The 24,671-nt window shown below is 47.1% G+C and overlaps 2 protein-coding genes across 9 annotated transcripts in view; both read left to right on the top strand.

Annotated features, from left to right (window-relative positions):
* The window catches only part of GALNTL5 (polypeptide N-acetylgalactosaminyltransferase like 5), a 39,802-nt gene extending 22,729 nt beyond the window's left edge, over positions 1-17,073 (top strand). The window contains exons 5-8 of the mRNA XM_089299375.1: positions 2,413-2,662; positions 4,641-4,758; positions 10,949-11,098; positions 16,182-17,073. Coding sequence (XP_089155501.1) covers positions 2,413-2,662; positions 4,641-4,758; positions 10,949-11,098; positions 16,182-16,337 — 674 coding nt within the window. The 3' untranslated portion in view covers positions 16,338-17,073. The remainder of the gene's footprint in view (positions 1-2,412; positions 2,663-4,640; positions 4,759-10,948; positions 11,099-16,181) is intronic.
* Positions 17,074-22,287: 5,214 nt separating this feature from the next.
* Positions 22,288-24,671, top strand: part of GALNT11 (polypeptide N-acetylgalactosaminyltransferase 11) — a 58,205-nt gene continuing 55,821 nt past the window's right edge. For 3 of the 8 annotated variants that reach the window (XM_089299507.1, XM_089299506.1, XM_070077293.2), the window contains exons 1-2: positions 22,364-22,505; positions 23,529-23,592. The gene's annotated coding sequence lies outside the window, so the exon portion shown is untranslated. Of the gene's footprint in view, positions 22,506-23,528; positions 23,593-24,671 lie in introns of all 8 variants that reach the window. The other 5 variants (XR_016210384.1, XM_070077292.2, XM_008263911.5 and 2 more) reach the window with 4 other exon arrangements.

Below are 24,671 nucleotides of genomic sequence, written 5' to 3'. Positions count from 1 at the left end.
AAGAATATTTCTTCAATGAATTGTCTTAGCACCCTTGTGAAAAAACAATTGACCATGAACATGTGATTCGTTTCTGGACACTCAGTTTTATGCCTTTTGTCTATATGTCTACATTTATGCCAGCATCATGCTGTTTTGATTATTTTAGTTTTTTTTTTTATTATTTTAGTTTTGTAGGAAGTCTTGAAATCAGAAAGTCCAGAAACTTTACTATTGTTTTTCAACATTGTTTTGACTAATCTAGGTCTCTCCCCACCCCTTACGAGTTTTAGGGAACATTTCTGCAAAAAGAGCCAGCTGAGATTTTGATAGGAATTGCAATGACTCTGTAGCTCAAGCTGGGGATTATTGACATTTTAATACTATTTTTTAAAAGATTTATTTTATTTATTTGAAATTCAGTGTTACAGAGAGAGGTAGAGACAGAGAGAGATTTTCCACCCGCTGGTTCACTCCCCAGACGGCCTCAATGGCCGGAGTTCCGCTTCTCCGAAGCCAGGAACCAGGAGCTTCTTCCGGGTCTCCCACGTAGGTGCAGGGGCCCAAGGACTTGGGCCATCTTCTACTGATTTCCCAGGCCACAGAAGAAAGCTGGATTGGCAGAGGAGCAGCCGGGACTAGAACTGGAGCCCATATGGGATGCCGGCGCTTCAGGCTGGGGCTTTAACCCGCTGCGCCACAGTACCGGCCCTGACATTTTAATACTATTACATCTTCCTACCTTCTCTTGCCAATAACTCAACCAGAAAAGGTATTTCTAACCAATGAATACTTTTCACACTTTCCTAACGATCCTTTCAAAAGATTTACTTATTTATTTTAAAGTCAGGTTTACAGAGAGAGAAATCTTCCACCTGCTGGTTCACTCCCCAGATGGCTGCAACTGCCAGGGCTGGCCCAGGCTGAAGCCAGGAGTCAGGAGCCAGGAGCTTCATCCTGGTTCCCACGTGGTACTTGAGAGTACCAAGTACAAGGACCTGGGCCATCTTCTGCTTTTCTTAGGCCATTAACAGGGAATTGGATTGGAAATGGAGCAGCCAGGACTTGAACCAGTGCCCATATGGGATGCTGGCGTCACAGGAAGTGGATTTACCCACTACGCCACAATACTGGCCCCTTTCCTAATGATTTTATGTTGGCTAAAAGAAAAAGTAAATTCTGCAGCCTGAGTTTTGAAGTCCCAATCGGAGTCCATCTGGTGTCCTTTGACAACATACTTTCTTGACTTTGCTATGTGCTTTGTTCCCATGTTCTCTTCCTTTTTTTTTTTTTTTTTAAGATTTATTTATTTATCAGGAAGTCAGAGTTGCACAGGAAGAGGGAATGGTCTTCCTTATGCTGGTTCATTCCCCAGGTGGCTGCAAGAGCCAGAGCTGGGTTAGGCTGAAGCCCGGAGCCAGGATCTTCATCTGGGTCTCCCACTTGGATGCGAGGTTCCAAGCACTTGGCCATCTTCTGCTGCTTTCCCAGGCCATTAGGAGGGAGCTGGACCAGAAATGGAACAGCTAGGACTCTAACCAGTGCCCATGTGAGATGCTGGCATTGCAAGTGGCAGCTTTATCTGCTATGCCACGATGCCGGCCCCTATTCCCACATTCTCTAAACAGAATAGACCCTCATTAACTCAAGAGCAAAAACAATTGTGCATCTCTGCATCCCAAGTACAGAACTCAACAAGTATATTCTCGGTAAAAATGTGAAAAGTAGTTGATCAGTCAAGGCCAAACTAGAATGATTTTTTTAAAAGATTTATTTATTTTTTGAAGGGCAGAGTTACAGAGCAAAGGAGACACACACACACACACACAGAGAGAGAGAGAGAGAGAGAGAGAGAGAGAGAGAAATGAATATTCTATTGGATGGTTCATTCCCCAGAAGACCACAACAGCTAGGACTGGGCTTGATAGAAGCCAGGAGCCAGGAGCTTCTTCTGTGTCTCCTACGTGGGTGCAGGGGACTAAGCATTGGGCCATCTTCTACTGCTTTCCCAGGCATATTAGCAGAGAGCTGGATCAGAAGTGGAGCAGCCAGGACTCAAACCGGAGCCCATATGGGATGCTGGCATCAGAGAGAGCAGCTTTACCCACTATACCACAATGCCAGCCCCTAGAATGCTTTTTAAAAATCGAATCCCAGCTCAGTTGCACCTGTTTCTTTAGAATTCTCCCCAAACCACTGACACTCAGTTCACCTGTTCCCTCTGAACATCCACAGTGCATTGATTTCCCACATTTTTGGACATAAAAGAGGTGTGTCTTTTGGACATACCCTCCTTCCCCAAAAAACTACAAACACTTTAAGGGCCAAAAACATGTGAAATACCCAACCAACCCTCATTGCAATGAACTTGGATGTGGACTGGCGTGTATTTCATGCATGTGGACTAACACTGGCTTGTTTATGCCTCTGCAGGGGATGTCCTGGTGTTCCTGGACAGCCACTGTGAAGTGAACAAAGTCTGGCTGGAGCCCTTGCTGAGTGTCATCGCCAAGGACCCCCACACGGTGGTGTGCCCTATAATAGATGTCATTGATGAGATGACCCTGGAATATAAGCCCTCGCCTATTGTGAGGGGAACTTTTAACTGGATGCTGCAATTTAAGTGGGATAACGTTTTCTCTTACGAGATGGAGGGACCAGAAGGACCTGCTAAACCAATCCGGTGAGAATCCTTCCGGGTATGGGGGAGCAACAGGACTCAGGAAAAAAAAGTCTTCAATGTCTCAGGCTTAAGGAAGAGAAATGTGTTGTTTTGCTATTTGTTTCTCAAAGTCTTCAATAATAGAATTTGGTCAGTGTTAAATTTCTTCCATTGAAAATGTGTACCTCACCCCTTTCTAAAAGTCTCTGTGGCTAGTAAATACTCCTGTGATGGCGGATGTCCACCTTTAGAACATGGACCAAGATGTATGTTCATCAATGGAAACTAATGCAGCATCCTGGACAGCCTAGAAGAAAGAGACACGTTTGTGAAATTCATATATATACACAATATATTTACATAAGTGTTTCCATCTATAATTTAAAAAAAGATTTATTTTAGTCATTTGAAAGGCAGAGTTACAGCTAGAGGCAGAGCCAGAGAGAGAGAGAGAGGTCTTCTATCCACTGGTTCGCTCCCCAAATGGCTGCAAAAATGGCCAGAGCTGAGCTGATCCAAAGCCAGGAGCCAGGAGCTTCTTCTGGGTCTCCCACGCAGGTGCAGGGGCCCACTTGGGCTATCTTCCACTGCTTTCTCAGGCCGTAGCAGAGAGCTGGATCAGAAATGGAGCAGACAGGACTCTAACCAGCGCCCATATGGGATGCCAGCACAGCAGGCTGGGGCTTTAACCTGCTGCACCACTATACCGGCCCCTCCATCTGTAATTTCACAGGCTGTGATGAATGTCATCTTCCTAGATAATCAGTCCTGGAAAAATGTCTTTGTAAATATGAGAAGAGTTGAACTTGAATTTAGGTCTCAGTTCACTGTACAAAGCTTGAATGTTAGGACTCCTTATTTTGTTTACCAGGCTTTTTATAAAGAGGCTCCCTCCAGGCGATTCCCCACATGTACTGATACATATTTAAAAAGATTTATTTATTTATTTAAAAAGCAGAGTGATGATGGCAGGGAGAAGGAGGGAGAGAGGGAGAGAGGGGGAGGGAGAGAGAGAGAGAGAGAGAGGAAAGAGAAAGAGAGAGAGAGACAGCGAGAGAAATCCAAGTTGCATCCTATGGTTCACTCCCCAATTCTTGCAATAGCCAGGATGGAGCTCAAGGACTTGAGCCATCATCTGCTGACTTCCCAGGAGCATTAGCAGGAAACTGGATCAGAAAAGGAGCAGCTGTGACTAGGTGCGCCTGATTCTAGTACAGGCTCAATAGGTCCTTGTGGGAATCCTAAGTAGAGGCTGAACCCACTGTGCCACAACACCCACCCCAATAGTTTTGACAGCTGGCTCACTCCTGTTAGCCATTTTGTTTCACAAACCCCGTGAATAAATTCCCCAACAGTGTAGCCTGGTCCTTCATCTTTGCCTCTCTTTTAAATTAGCTAAGGCAGTGTGGTCTGTGCCAGTTCACTTCACTTCTCGCTGCCTTATTTCCTTATTTGTAAAAGCTGGAGGACAGTAATACTTCACTATGCTGTTATGAGAGTTAAATGATTACACAGATGTCAGCTGTCTTCATTCACTCAACCACCTCCCGGATCTCTCATCTCTAGACTACTGGATACCTCACTGTAGGATCACAAGCTAGGCTCGCCCTAGCTATTTCCTGCTCTGCTCCATCCGCACCTACCTTGGACATCATCCAGACAGCTCGTCCTTTCCCTTCCCCTCTCATTCTTCATTGTGTTCTTTCTTTTTATGTAGTCTAGATTTTCCTGACCTGTAAATTCACTTCTCCTTTTGCCAATACCTCGCTTCCCCATCCCACCCCACTTCTACCACAACAGCCCAGCAAATCTCCAACACCGAACCAATTCTGCCATCTGCGCATTTGTACCTTCTGAAATGTGTATCAGGGTAAGTCTAGCATTAACAGGATTGACTTGTAGTTTTTAACTATAAATTGTACCAGTATTCAAGATGGTCTTGAGAAAACTCCATAATGGCTGTCTGTGGAATCAGTTTAATATTTGTGTCCCTTTCTAGGTCACCTTCCATGGCTGGAGGAATTTTTGCCATCCACAGGCATTACTTTAAAGAAATTGGACAGTATGACAAGGACATGGATCTTTGGGGAGGAGAAAATGTGGAAATTTCATTACGGGTAGGTCCGACTTTGTTATATAAATAGCTACCTCCTTACACAGAGAGTGAAGTCTGATGTTAAGTCACTTAACATATGTGGAAGTTATGCCCAATCTCTCTGCAAGAATCTCTACTACCGTTGCAGGGTCACATGTGATAAATAACAAACAGGGCTCCTCCCACATCTGAAAACATTATATAGAACACCAGATTTTCTCATCACACACACATCCTGTCATTTTACTGTTTGGCAGGAAATTCAATGAACACACTTTTAATCTACCTGTGGATTCCCTTTTATGGTCTTGATTATTGTGTTCTTTTTCTAATTATTTTCTGTTTTGGATTCAGTTTTTTTTTTTAAGACTTCTTTATTTATTTGAAAGAGTTATGCAGAGAGAGAAGGAGCGGCAGAGAGAGAGAGAGAGAGAGAGAGAGGTTTTCCATCCTCTGGTTCACTCCCCAGTTGGTTGCAATGGCTGGAGCTGTGCCAATCCAAAGCCAGGAGCCAGGTGCTTCTTCCTGGTCTCTCATGTGGGTGCAGGGGCCCAAATGCTTGGACTATCTTCTACCGCTTTCCCAGGCCATAGCAGAGAGCTTGATCAGAAATACAGCAGCCGGGACTCGAACCAGCACCATATGGGATGCTGGCACTGCAGGCGGCAGCTTTACCTGCTATACCACAGCGCCGGCCCCCTGGATTCAGTTTTGTCACCTATTTTGCCTTCTTTCTATTGGCGACTTAGTCCCTTCATGTCTTCAGTTCTTTTAAGGCACAGGCTTCTTCCACAGGGCTTCAGATACCGTGTTATATATAAAGGATGGCTAGAGCAGTATCTCATAAGTTTGTTTTCACTGCTTCCTCCCTCCCCCACAACCTCATTCATTCTGATCCAGGCATTATTGCAGAACATCCAAGCCTTTGGCACTTTTTATTCTATTTCATTGGCTATTCCTCATTTTATTACATTACTCTCTGAGAATATGGTAGAAGGAATTTCCTTCTTAAAGGATTGAGCAACTTAATAAGCACAACCTATATCCCAGACTAGGATAAATTTTGTGAATGGTGTGTGTATATTCGGAAAGTATGGGTGTTCCTTTTTCTGGCTCTGTGTTCCCTGTAAATAGCAAATGACAGCTAACTATTACTCAGATGTATAAATTACCTCTGCTCAAGGGTTCACAACGGCCCCTTTCCTAATGACCCCTTAATCTTCTAAGTTTGCTCATTCTTTTCATAAACAGATATCTAAATTAATAAAATGCTAAAGCAATCTCTTGACCCTGGCAGCAGTCTCTTTTTTTTTTTTCAAAGATTCACTTTATTTTATTTGAAAGGCAGAGCTACAGAGAGACAGACACAGAGAGAGAGAGAGATCTTCCACCTGCTGGTTTACCCTCCAAATGGCCACAATGGCTGGGGCTGGGCCAGGCTGAACCTAGGAGTCAGGAGCTTCTTCCAGGTCTCCCATGTGGATGCAGGGACCTAAGCACCTGGGCCATCTTCTGCTGGTTTTTCCAGGGGCGTTGGCAGGGAGTTGGATCATAAATGGAGCATCTAGGACTTGAACCACTGCCCCTATGGGACGCAGGCACTGCAGGCGGTGGCTTAACCTGCTATGCCACAATGCCGGCCCCCTGGCAGCTGTCTTTAACCATGACAAGTAACAATGTCTTTCCCCAAAAAAGGATAATCTATACACCTGCACATATACTTTGATATCTCATTTACTATTTTTAAAGTTCTATCTATCTGAAAGGCAGAGTGAAAGAGAAGGAGGGCAGGGGAGAGAATCTCCCACCCACTGGTTCACTCCTGAATGCTGGCAACAACTATGGCAGGGCCAGGCTGATGCCAGAAATCATATTCCAGCCAAGTGTTCCATATGAGTGGCAGCTGCCTCCCAGGCGCATTAGCAGGAAGCTGGATCAGAAGCAGAGGAGTCAGAACAGGATCCCAGCCCTCTGATAGGGGTGTAGGTGTCCCAGGCTGCGGCTTAACCCACTGTACCACAATGACCATCCTTCATTTACTCTGTTTAAAGATTTGTTTGAAAAGGAGAGAGAGAGAGAGAGAGAGAGAGAGAGAGAGAGAGAGACTTCTGCTGCTTCACTCTCCAAATGGCTCTACTGACTAGTGCTGGCCTTAGGCCAAAGGCAGGAGCCAGGAACTGCGTCAGGGTCTCCCTCGCAGGTGGCTGGGAGCCAAGTACTTGGGCCATCATCTGCTGCTTTCCTCAGCACAACAGCAGGGAGCCGGATGGAAAGCAGAGCAGCCAGGATTTGATCTGGCACTCCAGTAAGGGATGCCAGCATCGCAAACAGAGGCTTAACCAGCTGTGCCACAATGCCGCCTCCCCTCCTCCCATTTCCTCTTTATTCCAATAAATCAGCATCCTAGAAGGCCCCTGACATGCTGTGACATCATGCCAGAATCTGTCACCAGTTAATATTGAGGGTCTTGGGGTTGGCGCCATGGTGCAGTAGGTTAATCCTCCACCTGAAGCACTGGCATCCCATATAGGCACCGGTTCTAGTCCTGGCTGCTCCTCTTGCAGTCCAGCGCTCTGCTATGGCCTGGGAAAGCAGAAGATGGCCCAAGTCCTTGGGCCCCTGCACCCATGTGGGAGACCAGGAAGAAGCTCCTGGCTCCTGGCCGATATGGCCATTTGGAGAGTGAACCAATGGACAGAAGACCTTTCTCTCTGTCTCTCCCTCTCACTGTCTCTAACTCTACCTCTCAAATAAAAAATATATATACATATATATATATATATATATATATATAGGGTCTTAAGGGATGGCTTCTGGTTTCCCATCTACTTGAGGACCGGTCTCTTCCAGAAGTCTCCTTGGCCTGTAAGATGACATTCCTGCAGGTGTCCCCCACTCCTTCCACGGGAATTTCTGTGCTGCTCCTCCCTTACACGTGGTGCCAGGAGGTTTCCGTCCTTGGCAGACTTCTCTTGTCAGCCCTCGAGCCCTGCTGGGCACTGCCATTATTTTTTTTTAATGTTTATTTATTTAAAAGTCAGAGTGAGAGAGAGAGAGAGAGAGCGAGCGCTTTTCCACCCACAGTTCACTCCCCAATTGGCTGCAATGGCTGGAGCTGTGCCGATTCAAAGCCATAAGCTTCTTCCAGATCTCCCATGCAGGTGCAGGGACCCAAGCACTTGGACCATCTTCCACTGCCTTCCCAGGCCATAGGAGAGAGCTGGATCGGAAGTGGAGCAGCCGGGACTTGAACCAGCACCCATATGGGATGGCAGCTCTGCAGGTGGTGGCTTCACCTGCTATGCCATAGCGCCAACCCCCTCCCATTTTCTTTAATACAATCCTTTTTGACTGACTGAGCTTTTCTGTTTGCCTTAATATCCCTTCTTTAAAAAAAAAAACACTGAATTTTTAAAGATGTATTCATTTATTTGAAAGGCAGAGTTTAGAGAGAGAGAGGAGAGAGAGATTTTCTATCTGCTGGTTCACTCCCTAAATATGGCCGCAATGGCTGGGACTGAGCTGGTCCAAAGCCAGGAGCTGGGAACTTCCTCTGATTCTCCCACATAGGTGTGGGGGCCCAAGCACTTGAGCTATCTTCCACTGCTTTCCCAGGTGCAATAGCAGGGAGCTGGATCAGAAGTGGAGCAGCCAGGAGTCAAACCAGTTCCCATATGGGATGTCATCAACACAGGTGGAGGCCTCATCTGTTACCCCACAACTCTGGCCCCTTGATATCCATTCTGACTGAGTGGCATATATCACAAAACACTTCAGAATATTGTTTTCAGTAAAAGTCTTAATTGCTTATCACTATTGTCCAAGTTATTATTAGTCAGTAGTGGATTTTCTAAGAAAAATGTCTAAAATTCTGGAATATATGGTCTTACTTTTTAAGATTTTATCTATTTGTTTTTATTTGCAAGTCAGAGTTACAGGGAGAGAGAGACAGAGAAAGATCTTCCATCCACTGGTTCACTCCCAGATGGCCACAAGAGCTAGGGCTGGGCCAGGTGAGAGCCAAGAGCCTGGAGCTTCTTCCAGGTCACCCACATGGGTGGCAGGGGCCCAAGCACTTGGGCTGTGCTCTGCAGCTTTTCCCAGGCCATTCACATGGAGCTGCATTGGGAGTAGAGCAGCCAGGATAGGAACTGGAGCCCAGGCTGCATTGCAGGCAGTGGCTTTACCCACTACACCACAATGCCAGCCCCAGATATACGGTCTTGGTCAATTAGAATAGTGGTTCTCAAACTTGACCTTGAGTCAGAATCACCTAAAGAGCTGGTAAGATGCGGAATTGCTGGGCCCCAACCCTAGCATTTCTGGTTCAGGATTTTCATCTCTAATCAGTTTCCGGGTAATGCTGGTTTGGGGACCGTGCAGGAATCATCGAAATTGAATAAACTCAAGAGTCATGGCAAATATGCTGTGAGATGTATGAATCATGAGTGCAAGATTTATATTCTTAGCTCATTCTTTGAGGTGTTATTTGTAATAACAATAAAAATAACTAGAGGGGTTGGCGCTATGGCGCAGTGGGTTAACACCCTGGCCTGAAGTGCTGGCATCCCATGTGGGCACCGGTTCTAGTCCTGGCTGCCCCTCTTCCAATCCAGCTCTCTGCTATGGCCTGGGAAAGCAGTGGAGGATGGCCTGCATCCTTGGGCCCCTGCACCCATGTGGGAAAACTGGAGGAAGCTCCTGGCTCCTGGCTCCTGGCTTCTGGTTCTGTTTTCCAGCTGGGGAGTGAACCATCGGGTGGAAGACCGTTCTCTCTGTTCTGTCTCTCTCTGTCTCTCTGTCTCTCTGTCTCTCTCTCTCTCTGCCTCTCCTTTCTCTGTGTATCTCTGACTTGCAAATAAATAAATAAATCTTTAAAAATAATTAGAAACTGCAAAAATGTCCAACCAATAAAAACTTTTAAAATAGTTTCACATAAAATCAAATGGAAAGAAACCCAAGTTATCTTAACAATGTGTGCGTGTGTGTGTCTACACACAAACCAGAGTCCACACTGACTAATGTGAGGATGAAATCTGTGTGCTTTCTCAGATTGGCCAATTTTCAGGCATCTCATGTTACTTTCCTGTAATGAAAAAAGCTATTGAAAATAAGTGTCTGGGGCTGCCTCTGTGGCACAGTAGGTTAATCATCCGCCTGCAGCACCGGCATCCCTTATGGGCACCAGTTCTAGTCCTGGCTGCCCCCTTCCAATCCAGCTCTCTGCTGTGGCCTGGGAAAGCAGTGGAGGATGGATGGCCCAAGTGCTTGGGCCCCTGCTACCACATGGGAGACCGGGAGGAAGCACCTGGTTCCTGGCTTCGGATCAGCACAGCTCCGGCTGTTGTTGTGGCCATCTGGGGAGTGAACCAACGGAAGGAAGACCTCTCTCTTTGTCTCTCCCTCTCACTGTCTGTAACTCTACCTCTCAAATAAATAAATAAAATTTTAAAAAAAAGAAGTGTCATAAGGTCTTTCAAATACAAAATATATGAACCAATAATTGAATTCAGTCTCGACCAACACTTCGCTTGTTCCTTGCCCACATCTCACAATACTTAAAAGGCAGAATATCTCAGTAGTCAGAGTGCTGGCCCCCAGCCCAGACTTCCCAAATGTGTACCCTGTGCTTTGCCACTGGACTGTCCCAAGCCACTGGGCAAACTTCTTCCCCGGTCTATGTTTTAGTTTCCTCCTCTGTAAAATGGAGATAATTATAAAATCTATGTTACACAGTTGGTTGTTGTGAGAATGAAAAGAAATAAGAAATTGAACTATTGGCTAGTATTATGTTAGTAAAAAAAAATCCAGCAGTTGCTTGCTGCTATCAAAAACACATTAATGGGGCCTGGCATTGTGGTGTAGCAGGTAAAGCCACTGATTACAATGCTGGCATCCCATATGGGTGCCAATTCGTGTCCTGGCTGCTCCACTTCCAATCCAGCTCCCCACTGACGCACCTGGAAAGGCAGTGGAAGATGGCCCAAGTCCTTGGGCCCCTGCACCCACATGGGAGACCTGGAAGAAGCTCCTAGTTCCTGGCTTCATCCTGGCCCAGCTCTGGCCGTCGCAGCCATTTGGGGAATGAACCAGCAGATGGAAGACCTCTCTTTCTGTCTCCCCCTCTCTCTGTTTATAACTCTCAAATAAAGCAATACGTCTTTTATAAAAAAGCAGACATTAATGCTTTTTTTTCCTTTTCTTATGTGTAGATCTGGATGTGTGGCGGTCAGCTCTTTATAATCCCCTGCTCCCGAGTGGGACACATCACAAGGAAGAGCCCTGAACCCAACTTGGCGGTCACTAAAGCCGTGACGCGTAACTACCTCCGACTGGTGCACACTTGGCTGGATGAGTATAAGGTGAGCATCACGCCTCCTGTCCACAGAGGTGCGGGCAAGCACAGAGCAGGGCTTTTTCTCAACAGGACTTCCGGGCCTTTTCAGAGCCGTGTTTTTCCTTTTCTCTCTTCCTGAAACCTCTTCACCCACTCATCCCCCTCCTCCCCATCTCAGCCCCGTTCTCAAGTGAGGAATTTCAAGGTGCTTTGCTTGCACCTGATTTTTAACTTTTAGGGAAACTCGAGTTTCTCAGAAGGAAATGAGCCAACAGGAGAACTCTTCCCCGCCCCCCACAGATAGCTTTCCCTCCAAGGTATTGCTCCTTCTTGCTAAGCAAACAGCTTCACTTACCCAGCTCCAGGTGCAACGGTTTTCATCCACTATCAGTTCCCCAAGGGATGCACATACTGCTGGTCTTGGGACCAGGTGATATCCTCAAAGCTCTCAAATCAAAGCTACGTAACTCCAACTGTGCCTTGTCTTTTCTTTTTTAGACTTTATTTGTTCATTTGAGAGGTAGACAGTGAGAGGGAGAGACAGAGAGAAAAGTCTTCCTTCTGTTGATTCATTCCCCAAATGGCTGCAATGGCTGGAGCTGAGCCAATCCTAAGCCAGTTGCCAGGAGCTTCCTCTGGGTCTCCCTTGTGGGCTCAGGGGTCCAAGTACTTAGGCCATCTTCTACATCTGCTTTTCCAGACCATAGCAGAGAGCTGGGTTGAAAAAGAAGCAGCCAGGACTCAAACTGGCGCTCCTATGGGATGCCGATGCTGCAGGCAGAGGATTAACCTACTACGCCACAGTGCTGGCCCCAATCTGTGCCTTTTCCCAAGAGTTAAACTTCTTGCCAGGACTTGGAAGGGTGAACATCCATCCGGAAGCCACACACAAGCAAATAAGAACAGGAATCTCAACCAGACCTCATTTCAGACAAATGGATAGAAATATGCCAGAATCTCTCTGTGATAGTGTATGTCCTGGTCTTCGTCAGTTTTTAAATAACAGAAGTCATACTTTTTTTTTGGTACTCAGGGAAATCTGAATTAAAAACTCAATGAGATGTCTCCTAGGTTGACAAAAACTTTACAGTTGGCTAAGACCAAGTATTGGTGAACAATAGGATTTCTCAGACACTGCTGGTGGAAGTATTTATTCTTACAAGCTCACTTTTTAAAAAATGTGTATTTGAGAAGCAGAGTTAAAGAGAGAGAGAGAGAAAGAATCTTCCATCTACTGGTTTACTCCCTACATGACTGGATCCAGGTCTCCCATGTGGGTGGCAGGGGCCCCAGGACTCCAGCCATTTTCTGCTGCCTCCCAGGCACATCAGCAGAGAACTGGATCAAAAGTGGAGCAGCCAGGACTAAACTGGGTGCTCATATGGGATGCCAGTGTCACATGTGGCAGTTTAACCCGCTGTGCCACAACGCCAGCCCACCTAAGCTCACTTTTGGAAACAGTTTGGCAGTATCTACCAAAGCTAAAGATTTGAATACCCTACATGCTGGCAGTTGCATTTTGTCTGTATGCTAAAGAAACGCATGCTTTTGTATACCAGAACACATGAACAAGAATGTTTATAAACAGCATTGTTTGTGTTAGCTTAAACTGAATACAACCCAAATGCTCATCAACAGAGTACAGTTGGGGCCAGCACTGTGGCATGTGGGCGCTGGTTTGGGTCCCGGCTGCTCCACTTCCTACTAATGCACCTGGGGAAACAGTGGAAGATGGCCCAAGACCTTGGGCCCCTGCACTCATGTGGGAGACCTGGAGGAAGCTCCTGGCTCCTGGCTTTAGACTGGTCCAGCTCCAGCCATCATGGCCATTTGGGGGAGTGAACCATTGGATGGAAGACTTCTCTTTCTCTGCCTCTGCCTCTGCTTCTTCTTCTCTGTAACTCTACTTTTCAAATAAATAAAATCTTCTAAGAAAAAAGAGTGCACACTAGATAAATGTGATATATTTAGTCACTGTAATTCTTTTTTTTTAAAAAGATTTAGTTAATTATTTGAAAGGCAGAGTTACACTGAAAGAGGGAGAGAAAGAGCTCTTCTATCTCCCGGTTCACTCCCTAAATGGTCACAATGGCCAGAGATGGGCCAGGCCCAAGCCAGGAGCCAGTAACTCCATGTGGGTCTCCTACATTAAATCACTGTAGATATACGTACGCAGCATAGGTAAAGCTTGAAGACGTAGTGGTGAATAAAAGCAGTCAAACGATAAAATACATACTGTATCATCCCTTTCTACAAAGTTAAAAAGGAGTAAAATTGAACTATAAAATTGATACATGCATGATTAGACATCAGAGCTAGAATAATGCCAAAGAAATGGATATGTGATCGAGATAGCACTGAAAACTAAAGAGAGGAGCTGTCATGGGGAAGGGAGGGCAGGAGCCTCTTCCAGGCTGGTAAGGTTCCATTTCTTGACCAGGTAAGATGACTGTGGTTGATTTTCCCATAATTCATTCAGTTGTGCATTTACATTTTATGCAGTTGTGTTTGTTGTATTTCTTGATTTTTAAATGTTATTTTTAAAGATTTTTAAAAATGCTCTTTTTTTAAAAGTACTGGAGATTCTAAAGTGAAAACTTGTGTAAATCCATAATTCCACCCCTCAGAAGTAATCATTGAATTGCTCTGACAGTTGCTTAACACATCTGTGCACACTTGAAACTGTTAGGTCCTCTTACGGTTTTTTAAAGATTGGCAGGGATCTGGATCAGAAGTGGAGTAGCAGGGACTGGAAGCAGCGCCCCCATGTGGGATGTAGGTGTTCTGCGGGCTGGTTTAACCCGGTGTGTCACGATTCCCACCCACAGTGCTGGAATGAGCATCCCTTACTTGTATCTCGGGAATAAATCTCGAAACGTGGACTTGCTGGGGTATGAATTAGTGCACTTAACAGCCTGCCAGATATTATCCGAATTGTCACTCACCACCTTTTCTGCCAGGTATGCTGTCATCAGATATAGCAAACCATGCCTGTCTCCCCACACTGGTTGCAATTAAACTGTACCTGTCTTCTAACCAGATAGGTTAAAAATGATATAGCTTACTTAAAATGGCATGTATTCAATTGAGAGAGATCTTAAGCCTATTTTGGTGTTGATTTTTGTATGTGATTTCTGGCCATGGATCTAGACAGGTAAAGTGAACAGAGCAACTACTGAGTGGTTTACTAAATCTTACAAAGAATACAGTACCCAGAAGTTAAAGACCTGTCATCTTAAGTACAATATCAATGGATTGTATGACAGCATATTGGCAAATTAAGTGCATGACAGGGACAAGAGGGGGCTTTGGACCCAGAACGCTGCCTACGGCCATCCGTCCACAAATGACGATGCCTGAAGGCTCAGCTCTTGCACAAGTGCTTCCTGGGAAATTAGGAGTGCAGCAGGACAGGTGTTGTGGTACAGCCGAGTAAGCCACTGCTTGGAGTGCCTGGGACCAAGTCTCGCCTGCGCTTTAATTCAGCTTCTTGCTAATGCACACACTGGGAGGCAGTGTGTGGTGGCTCAACTTTATGGGTCCCCATCACTCATGTGAGAGACCTGCATGGAATTGCAGATTCTTAGTTCTGGCCTCACCCGGCACCAGCTGTTGTGGGTACTTAGGTAGTGTATTAGCAGTTTAAGGATCTCTCTCTCTCTCTCGATCTCTCTCTCTCTTGCTCTGCCTTTCAGTTAAATAAAAATAAGCTTTTAAAAGACCTACAGTGGGAAGTATCACTATGCTCCTAAAGCTATACATATGAAATACATGAAATTTGTTCACCTTAAAAAATTTAAAGATTGAAGAAGAAATAAAAAATACAGTGGTCAAGGATTCCTGGGGTGAATCCAACATGGCATGCCCCAAAACTGCTAATTTGGATAAGGAAGCTTCTCCTCTCATTTAACATTATTAATACCCTACATGCCAGATACCAGGGACACACAGATGAAAATACAAGGGTTCTGCTTTCAGTCTGCTCGAAATACCTCTTTAAAACGGGATCAATAGAGTACCTTAGACATTGCCCCTTAGTGCTTCCTAAGTCAGAGAACATACAAAACCAACCAAGTGGTTGGTTAACAAAGACTGACAGATGTGACACTTACCACGCACCAATCCTCTCTCAGCGGCTTTGCACGTATTAAAGCATTTGGTTGGGGCTGGTGTTGCAGCATAGTGGGTAAAGCCACCACCTGCAAAGTCAGGATCCCATATGGGCACTGGTTTGTGTCCCAGCTGCTCTACTTCTTTTTTTTTTTTTAATATTTTATTTATTTTATTTGAAAGGTAGAGTTACAGTGAGAGGGAGAGACAGTGAGAAAGGTCCTCCTTCCACTGGCTCACTCCCCAAGTGGCCACGACAGCCGGAGCTGCACCGAGCTGAAGCCTACAGCTACCTGCTAGTGGCCTGGAAAAACAGCAAGTGATGGCCAAGTATTTGGGTGCTGCCACCCACGTGAGAGACCCAGATGAGGCACCTGGCCCAGCCCCGGCCCTTGTGGCCATCTGGGGAGTGACCAGTAGTTGCAAGATTCTGTGTGTGTGTGTGTGTGTGTGTCCCTCTCTCTCTGTAACTTTGCCTTTCAAATAAATAATTCTTAAAAAAATTTATAAAAAGTAAAAAAATAAAGTGCTTGGTCATCACAACAGCCTTGGGAGGGGGAGGGGCCGAGGCTGCAGCCCAAAACCTAGCAGGTAAGGAAGGGCGGAGTCAAATTCCGAACCCCGGCTGTCTTCCTCTAGACACACTCCCCCTTCATCACCACACCGGGCCCCCTATCTAAAATGAGGAAGTACTGATTGGAACCGGGGAGCAGGGCGTCCTTGAATACTGTGGAAAGAGTAGGGGAAAGGGGGGAGGTACAATAGATGACTGCGATTCTTTCTTGCCCAAGAAGCAGGGCCGGGCCTTCCCACCGGTTGTGGTTGTCTGCTGGCGAGTAAATCCAAGGTCCCTCGTGCACTTCCACCATCATTTCATACACCGGGTACATCCAAGAGCTTGAATGATGGGAAGATACACTCCTGTGCTAGCTAGCTCTCACGGGTTGATTACCAAAGATGAGTTCGCTTTAATGAAATGACTCTTTATTTTCATTTAGGAGCAGTTTTTTCTTCACAGACCTGGCTTGCGCTCCATTCCCTACGGAAACATTAGCGAACGTGTTGAATTAAGGAAGCGGCTGGGTTGCAAGTCTTTTCAATGGTATTTGGATACAGTCTTCCCAGAGTTGGAAGCAACTATGGACAGCAGATGAAAGAGGAAGGAATCTTCTCACTAATAAAGGGTTAAGAATTCACAGGGACAACTGGGTACAAAGTTTGGGACATCATGGAATCGTGTGAAATGCCAAAGAGAAATACCAGAGGGGTCCCCATTAGGAATACCTTTTCCTCCTCTCTAATGACAATTTGTAATACTTCATTGCTCTTCTGTCTGTCATTGAATTTCTGGGGCCACTGGACCTTGAGCATGAGAAATCTAAGCTGCTATGCAGTTAAGACTCCATCGCACAGTTGGTTGAGCTAAAGTGCATGGTTTGCAATTCTTTGCCACACTTGCTCGGTCCTGGTGGATGGCAGGGATGGCTTTGCTCTCTGAGCCTTTGCTAACTCGATTTCTACTCCAAGCCAACAATCTGACATGGTTGCCTTCTTAGCAAGACAATCTCAAGGAACCCTAAATCAAGCTTCTTTCTTGACACCAGTGTAAACTCTGGTGTTGATACCTTGCTTGGTTGGATCCCAGAACTTCCGGAGTCCAGTCCACTGGCCTGGCTGACTCGGCCCTGACCTCCAGGTGGCATCCCTGTTCCTTCCTGTCCACTCTTCCATTGCTTGGAAACACTCCCTCTTCCTCACTTGCGATTTTGCCTGTTCCCTCCCACGCTCCCCAGACACCATTTGTATTATGTATTTTAGTGTTCTTCTACATCCAACAGACTCTGGGAACTGTTTAACTGGGATCAAGATATAAAATGGCTATGGGTCTTATTTGTCCTGCGTGAGCACAGTCCCTAATGTTTACAGTACTTCTTCCAGGTAGAGGGGTTGCTGTTGAGTTTACCCTGGTGAGGGTGGCTAGAAAGATAAATGAGATTTAATTCACAAAGAAAATAGAGACAGAGAACATGTTGAAAGAGACTAAATGGAGTAGGGGAGACTTCATATAGAATCACAAAACATAACCTATACTGGAGAAAAGATGGCCTGGTTTTTACAGCAGGTAACAATTAATTAGACTCATCTAACGCTCATTCCATCCACAGCTGAGTGTTTAGCCCAGGCCTGCTCTCCTTTCTGGTGCTGGGTGCCACAGGTTCCTTTCATGGAACTTGAGTTTTTTGAGATAATATATTCCATGTAAATGAAAAAGGACATTTACGATCTCTTTATACCTGTTTAGCAAAATAGTATACAAAAATCTATTGCTAGAAGGACATGGGAAAAGTTGGGGCTAATATGCAAAGATGCTTTATAAAGTTCATGGGAAGCAGAATTACAAGACACATTTATTTTGTCACAAAAAATCTTTGAAATCCACATTTGGCTGTCTCATAATATGCATCTTCCATGAATTTTTTGAAAACTCTTCAATTACAGATGGGTTGGGTGAATCGATGGAGCCTTTGAAAGGTTGATCTGGCAGCACAAAACAAGGCCCACATTCTGAGTATATTATTGACTTATGTTATTTAGACTCTATTTGTAGAAAGTGATTAAAAATTTTGATCATACAAACCTATGGATCTATTAAAGTTAGAATGGGGGACAGCATTTGTATAGTGAGTTAAGCCGCCATCTGAGACATGACAACCCATATCATAGTGTCGGTTGGAGTCCCAGCTACTCTGCACCACTGCTTTCCCAGGCCATTAGCAGGGAGCTGGATCAGCATTGGAGCAGCCAGGACATGAACTGGCACCCATAACAGGAGGATGCTTCACACCCAAATTATTGTTGATCTGAAACTCAAAAATCAGACCATCCTGTATTTCATCTAGCAACTGTCTTCAGGGACAATAACACAACCTTTTCACTTGCCTAACCAGCCTGACCTCATGCTGTCTATAACCACAACATCTCTCAAAGAGCATCTTGTTGTCTTTTTTTTTTCTTATCATAGTGAAAAACTGGAGCTAACCCACATTCTCAATGACCAAACCAATCCGTAAGAAACCGTTGTACATACATAGACTCGGAGTCGTAGAATCTAAGTCACGTTATGAACAAACAGATCTATTCCATACTCCTCAGCCTGGCAAACACTTAAGTATCTGACATAACGAAGAATAAGGAGAAGGTGGGGCGAGGGAAACTCACACGCACTGATTGTAGACTGAAGCATGACTTCCGACTTTGCATATTAATCACCTGGAGATCTTGGTAAACTACACTTTAAATCCGTCTGAGGTGGAGCCCGAGACTCAGCCTTGCAACAAGTTCCAGGTGATACTGATGTTGCTTGTTATTGGACCACATTTTGCAAGGGCGTAGAGCCCTGGTCTTCAAACTCTTTTGCTTGTGTATATCCTAAAATAATAGTCATTTAAAAAACTTTTCACCTCCTTATACATGTGTAAGTTGATACTGTAGTTAAAAAATTTTTATTCGGGGCCGGCGCTGTGGCATAGTGGGTGAAGCCGCTGCCTGCAGTGCTGGCATCCCATATGGGCGCCGATTCGAGTCCCAGCTGCTCCTCTTCTGATCCAGCTCTCTGCTATGGCCTGGGAAGGCAGTAGAGGATGGTCCAAGTCCTTGGCCCCTGCACCCATGTGGGAGACCCAGAAGAAGCTCCTGGCTCCTGGCTTCAGATCGGCACAGCTCTGGCCATTGCGGCCAGTTGGGGAGTGAACTAGCAGATTGAAGACCTCTCTCCCTGTCTCTCTGCCTCTTTCTCTGTGTAACTCAGACTTGTAAATAAATAAATAAATCTTTAAAAAAATTTTTTTCATTCTAAGTTTAGGTCGTTGGAAGGATGTAATTTCTGGCATAATATAATAGCATATTTGGGGAGAAAACTTGTTACTTCACTTTTTTTTTTTTTTTTTTTTTTTTTTTACAGGCAGAGTGGACAGTGAGAGAGAGACAGAGAGAAAGGTCTTCCTTTGCCGTTGGTTCACCCTCCAATGGCCGCCGCTGCAGCCGGCGCACCGCGCTGATCCGATGGCAGGAGCCAGGATCCAGGTGCTTTTCCTGGTCTCCCATGGGGTGCAGGGCCCAAGCACCTGGGCCATCCTCCACTGCACTCCCTGGCCATAGCAGAGAGCTGGCCTGGAAGAGGGGCAACCGGGACAGAATCCGGCGCCCCGACCGGGACTAGAACCCGGTGTGCCGGCGCCACAAGGTGGAGGATTAGCCTATTGAGCCACGGCGCCGGCTTACTTCACTTTTAAATACAGATTGCACCCCAATTTCCTTGTCATTGGTATGGATACTTTCTGGGTGGGGGGGAGCTCCCAGCAGGGCTGATTTGATGTTTTGCTGTATTTTATGTGACCTTCAACTATGGAGAGAAACTGGATGAAAGTACATGCCTACTGTCTGTACTACCTCGGCTAGAGAAACCCACACCTGAAACGTGAATAGTCCAGTCAAGATGAATGACTGCTGTAACCAGGATTGAAGGGGTTAAAGGTGTTGAACTTGGAACCAACCTGCAGCTGTCATTGGCTAAGGGTTATGCTCACAGACTACCCAGCCGAAGGCCACCAGCTGCCTACATCCAACAACTAGGGAAAGTCTTCAGTTCTTAAGGGAAAATTGAGGGGACACAACATAGCACTCCCCCCCCCCATTCCCTGACAACCCTGTTAATGCAATAGAAGCCGGGCTGGTCAATGGCTGTGACCTCAAGTTCATTGCCTCAAGTGTGGCTCTTTTCCTTCCTGTCACTTTAGGTTTTATTGATTTATGTGAACAGCAGAGAGATGGGAGGTGAGCAAGGGAGACAGAAAGGGAAAAGAACGCTTCATCCCACTGGTTTACTCTGCAAATGCCTGCAACAGCTGGGGCTGGGCCAGCAGCCAGGAACTCCACGCAGTATCCCAAGAAGGTAGCAGGAACCCAACCATTTGGGGATCACCTGCTGCCTTCTGGGCCCAATATCAGGAAGCCTGATTGGAGGCAGAGGAGCTGAACTGCACCCAGGCGCCTGGTATGGGATCACTTTGGTAGAGGACGCAGGCGTCGCAAGCAGGCAGCCCAATGTGCTGTGCCACGAAGTCCGCTTCTGTGGCTCTGATTTTTAATTTATAAAGGATGCAGAATTTCCTCCCTCCCTATTTGTGTATAATTCCTGTATCAGATTTTCATTGTGAGGTGATGAGATCCTTTGATTTTCTTTAAAAAATTAAGCTTTGACTAAGTGCGATTTGTCTCAGAGAAGCAAACGTTAAATATTCATCAATATTTGTAACTTGGTAATACTGGGCCAAAATGAATGCCTGTACCATCTTGTCAAACATTTCCAAATTCTGCTCTGTGAGAGTTCACATACTTTCTTTTTTTATTTATTAATTTATTTGAAAGTCAGAGTTACACAGAGGAGAAGCAGAGAGACAGAGAGGCCTTCCATCCACTGGTTCACTTCCAAATTGGCCACAATGGCTGGAACTGTGCTGATCTGAAGCCAGGAGCCAGGAGTTTCTTCCAGGTCTCCCATGTGGGTGCAGGGGCTGCCTTCTCAGGCCACAGCAGAGAGCTGGATCGGAAGTGGAGCAGCCGGGTCTAGAACTGGCGCCCATGTGGGATGCCGGAGCCTCAGACCAGGGCGTTAACCTGCTGCACCACAGCAAAGCCCTGAGTTCATATACTTTCACACCCAGCACCAATGGACCATTGGTAGGAAGTCAGACATTAGCCCATGCGTGTGAGGGGGCTAAGAACAAACATGAAGGAAGAACGCAGAAACATTGGAAACAGACCAGTATTTGCACGTGGAGTCTTGCCCTTGTTGGATAACTTTGTGTGGGTCCCAACCCTCCCTCAGGGAAAGCTTAGGGGAATCTTCCCACCCTATGCCTGGGGGGTGGGGGGCTATTAGGTTCAATAACACTATGCTGAGGAATTTCACAAATTCCACACTGGGAAGCCCTCCACCCACCACTATCCCAGAAGAGCTACCAGGTAGGACAAACAGGTAGGACAAACAGCTGGCCATGCCCATACCTATAAAAACCCCAGTCTGAATGCAGGCTGGACTTAGTTCCTTGCTGAGATGTTCCCCTGGCCTGTCAGGGATATTTTCATTAAACCTTGCTACCCACCTACTGCCATCTGTCTCGTGTGAAACTCTTTTCCAAGACTAAACCTCAGGTAGGAATACAACTTTTTTCACACTTTTTTACAGGATAAATTGTCTTATATGATTTATTTTTTTATTTTTGAAGATTTATTTGAAAGGCAGAGTTACAGAGAGGCAGAGGCACGGAGAGAGAGAGAGGTCTTCCAACCGCGGGGTTCACTCCCCAAATGGCAGCAATGGCGGGACTGATCTGAAGCCAGGATCCTGGAGCTTCTTTTAGCTCTCCCACGTGGGTGCACGGGCCCCAATCCACTGCTTTCTCAGGCCATAGCAGAGAGCTGGATTGGAAGTGGAGCAGCCGGGAATCGAACCGCCACTCTACGGGATGCCAGAGTTTCAGGCGGGGGCCTCACCCACAACTCCACAGCGCCAGCCCCCACACTTCGCTTTTTACAGTGTAATCGAACACCTCTTCAATATGTGTAACGGCATTTCTTTAAAGGTTTTTTTTTTTACTTGAAAGCCAGAGTTAAAGAGATTAAAGGGAGAGCAGCGTTGGGGAGATCTTCCATTCGCAGGTTTACTCCCTAGATGGCCGCAACAGCCAGGAGGAGCCAGGGGCTTCGACTGCGTCTCCCTAAGCACCTGGGCCATCTTCCCTAAGCACCTGGGCCATCTTCCGCTCCTTTCCCAGGCCATCAGCAGGGAGCTGGATCGCAAGTGGAGCAGCCGGGACTCGAACCAGCGTCCACATAGGATGCCGGCACTGCAGGCAGCGGCTTTACCCGTCAGGCCACGACGCCCACCCCCAGGGCACTTAATCTTTAATAAAGTCTATTTTAAGAATAAAAACGCGAAAACCATTCCTGCAGACGCCTCACGGCAGAACTACCCGGGAGACTGCGCAAACATGCCGGAGGACGCCGCCAGTGACGTCAGGCAGCGGGCGACGACGTCAGCCGCGGCGCGCGGGGCGGGACTGCCTGTCACGTGGCCGCGTGGCTTTCAGCTGAGGCTGCTGCACAGGGACTAGGGGCGGCCCTGGGGTGTGGGCTCCCCCCCGTGCCTGTGCGACCCCGGGCAGCTCCGCTCACCGCAGCTCATGCCGGGGCTGTGGCGGGAGGGAAGATGCCACAGCCCGAGCCCCGGGAGGCCGCGGTCCTGGGCTGCCGGAGTCGCGGTGAGTGGCCGGCGGCGGCGGCGCCTGACCCCGCGCGGCCTCCGTTGGAGCGGCCCGGCGGGCGAGCGGCGGGCGCCCGCGGCGCGGGGCCTGGGCGGGGCGTCGGGCGCGGGGTGGCGTCCGGGAGCCGGAGCGCGCTCCCTCGGGCTGGGGCGGGGTCCCGGGAGCCCAGAGGGTCTGGGTGCCGCGGGCTTCCTGCAGGGTGCGGGTACCCGGAGGGCGGCGGCCGGAGAGGGGAGACGTAGCGATAGTCTCCGTCGGGGTTGTGTGGGACGCAGGCCGCCACCGTGTGTGGGGTCAGTGAGCAGAAGCGGTTGTGGAACATTTGCGGGCGGCAGCAAGCTAGAGAGAACCTAGCGTTTAGTTTCCGTGTTCACGATTCCCTAAAATCAGTGAATCTTCCTCTCCTCCCCCCTCCCCTTCCTCCTCCTCCGTCTATTTTTTTTTTTTTTTTTAATTACTGGTTTGTGTTGGTCAGGGTTTTGAGCTCATCCACCCTTGGCGTTTGCTTGATGCGCCGCATAAGTTTTTTTTCCTTTGCAGTATGCTAGTTAGAGGAATGGGGTCACTTGTCCTGTACGGTTTCCCGTATTAAAATCGGTGCCGTTTGGATAAATAGACCATCAAGGCCCCTGCGCTCCCGTTCGGCTACCCTTCTCCCTCGTGGTGGGACGGTGGTTTATTTTACTGTCGACAGATTCGGCATTCCTTTCTGTGTTACGAAAACTACCAGTTGTCACTTTGAATATGCGTTTTATGTCGGTGGTTCGCACCCGCCAAGAAACATTCCGGGGCTACTCTCCTCCCCCAGATCCTCAGATTTTAAAAAATTTCCTGCTCTCATGCCTTCCCTTTTGCGCAGAAATAGCATGTTTTGTAATCTACCGTGCCCTAAGGGAAGTGAAAACCTCTTTCTACTTCCCGTAGCCATCATTCGGGCTTTTCAAGTTAAAGGTCGTGAAACAGTGGCCCCCACTTTTCTCTTCGTAAACATTTTTTTAAAAATTTCATTTTATTTGAAAGACACGGAGACCATCTGCTGATCCGTGCAGGTCCAGTGCGGATGCAGGATGATTCGTGATTACCCGTAAGTGCCTGTTTGAGATCCTGTTTTTGATCCTTTTGAGTAGAGGCGGGGTCATCAAACATTCGCATATTCTGGAAAAGCTATGGGTGAATTCCAAAATTTCTTCCATCATAATAAACTTAGTATAATTCCACTTTTCCTTGAACTTGAAGTACCTGAGGATCTCCTGGAGTGGCATTGCTGGGCCATAGGGTGATTCTAAGGTTTTCCTTTTTTGCCTCCATTTTATTTGAAAGGCAGAGAGAGGTTGACAGAACTCTTCTGTCCGCCGGTTCACTGACCAGGTGCCCACAATAACAAGGGCTGGTTCAGGCTGAAGGCAGGATCCAGGTTTCCCACATGGATGGCAGGAACCCAAGTACTGGAGCCATCATCTGCTACCTCCCTAAGTGCGCAATACCAAGAAGCTGGATTGGAAATGGAGGTGGACTTGAGCCTAGGCACTGTGATAGAGAATGCTGGCATCCCCAGTGGTGGCGTGACCGCCGCGCCACAGCGCCTCTGTAATTTAATTAGCCCCAGCCTGCCTTAATTTAATTCTGTCTAAAGACTTCACCTGCAAATATGGTTGCCTGCTGAGATGCTGAGGATTACGACTTCAGCAGAGGGAGTTTTGGGGGCCAGCATGTGGCACGGTGGGGTAAGCCACTGCTTGTGGGGTCAGCATCCCATCTTGGAATGCTGGCTCAAGTCCTGGCTGCTCTGCTTCCAATGCAGCTCCCCGAGGAAGCAGCAGGGGGCGGATGGACTTGGGCCCCTTGTTGCCACTTAAGGAGTGGACCAGCAGGTGGAAGATTCTCTCTCTCCCTCTCTCTCCCTCCCTCCCTCCCTCCCCCCCTCCCCTTCCCTCTCTTCCTCCTTCCCTCCCTCTCCCTCTTTCCTCTTGCTTTCTGTCTCTCCAGGTGGGTAGAGGGTCCCAGGTACTTGGGCCATCGTCTGCTGCTTTCCCAGGTTGGCAGGGAACTGGATCGGAAGTGGAGCAGCCTGGGTGTGAACCAGCAGCGGCTTCACCCATTACATCACAATGCTGGTCGCTTCATTATCTATTTCTTAAAAATTAGAATGAGAGCCGGCGCTGT

The sequence above is a fragment of the Oryctolagus cuniculus genome, chromosome 7 (genome assembly GCF_051225735.1).
Source record: "Oryctolagus cuniculus isolate XC-2025 breed Fujian yellow rabbit chromosome 7, ASM5122573v1, whole genome shotgun sequence".
Lineage (NCBI taxonomy): Eukaryota > Metazoa > Chordata > Mammalia > Lagomorpha > Leporidae > Oryctolagus > Oryctolagus cuniculus.
This window is presented reverse-complemented; position numbering and strand designations above follow the sequence as displayed.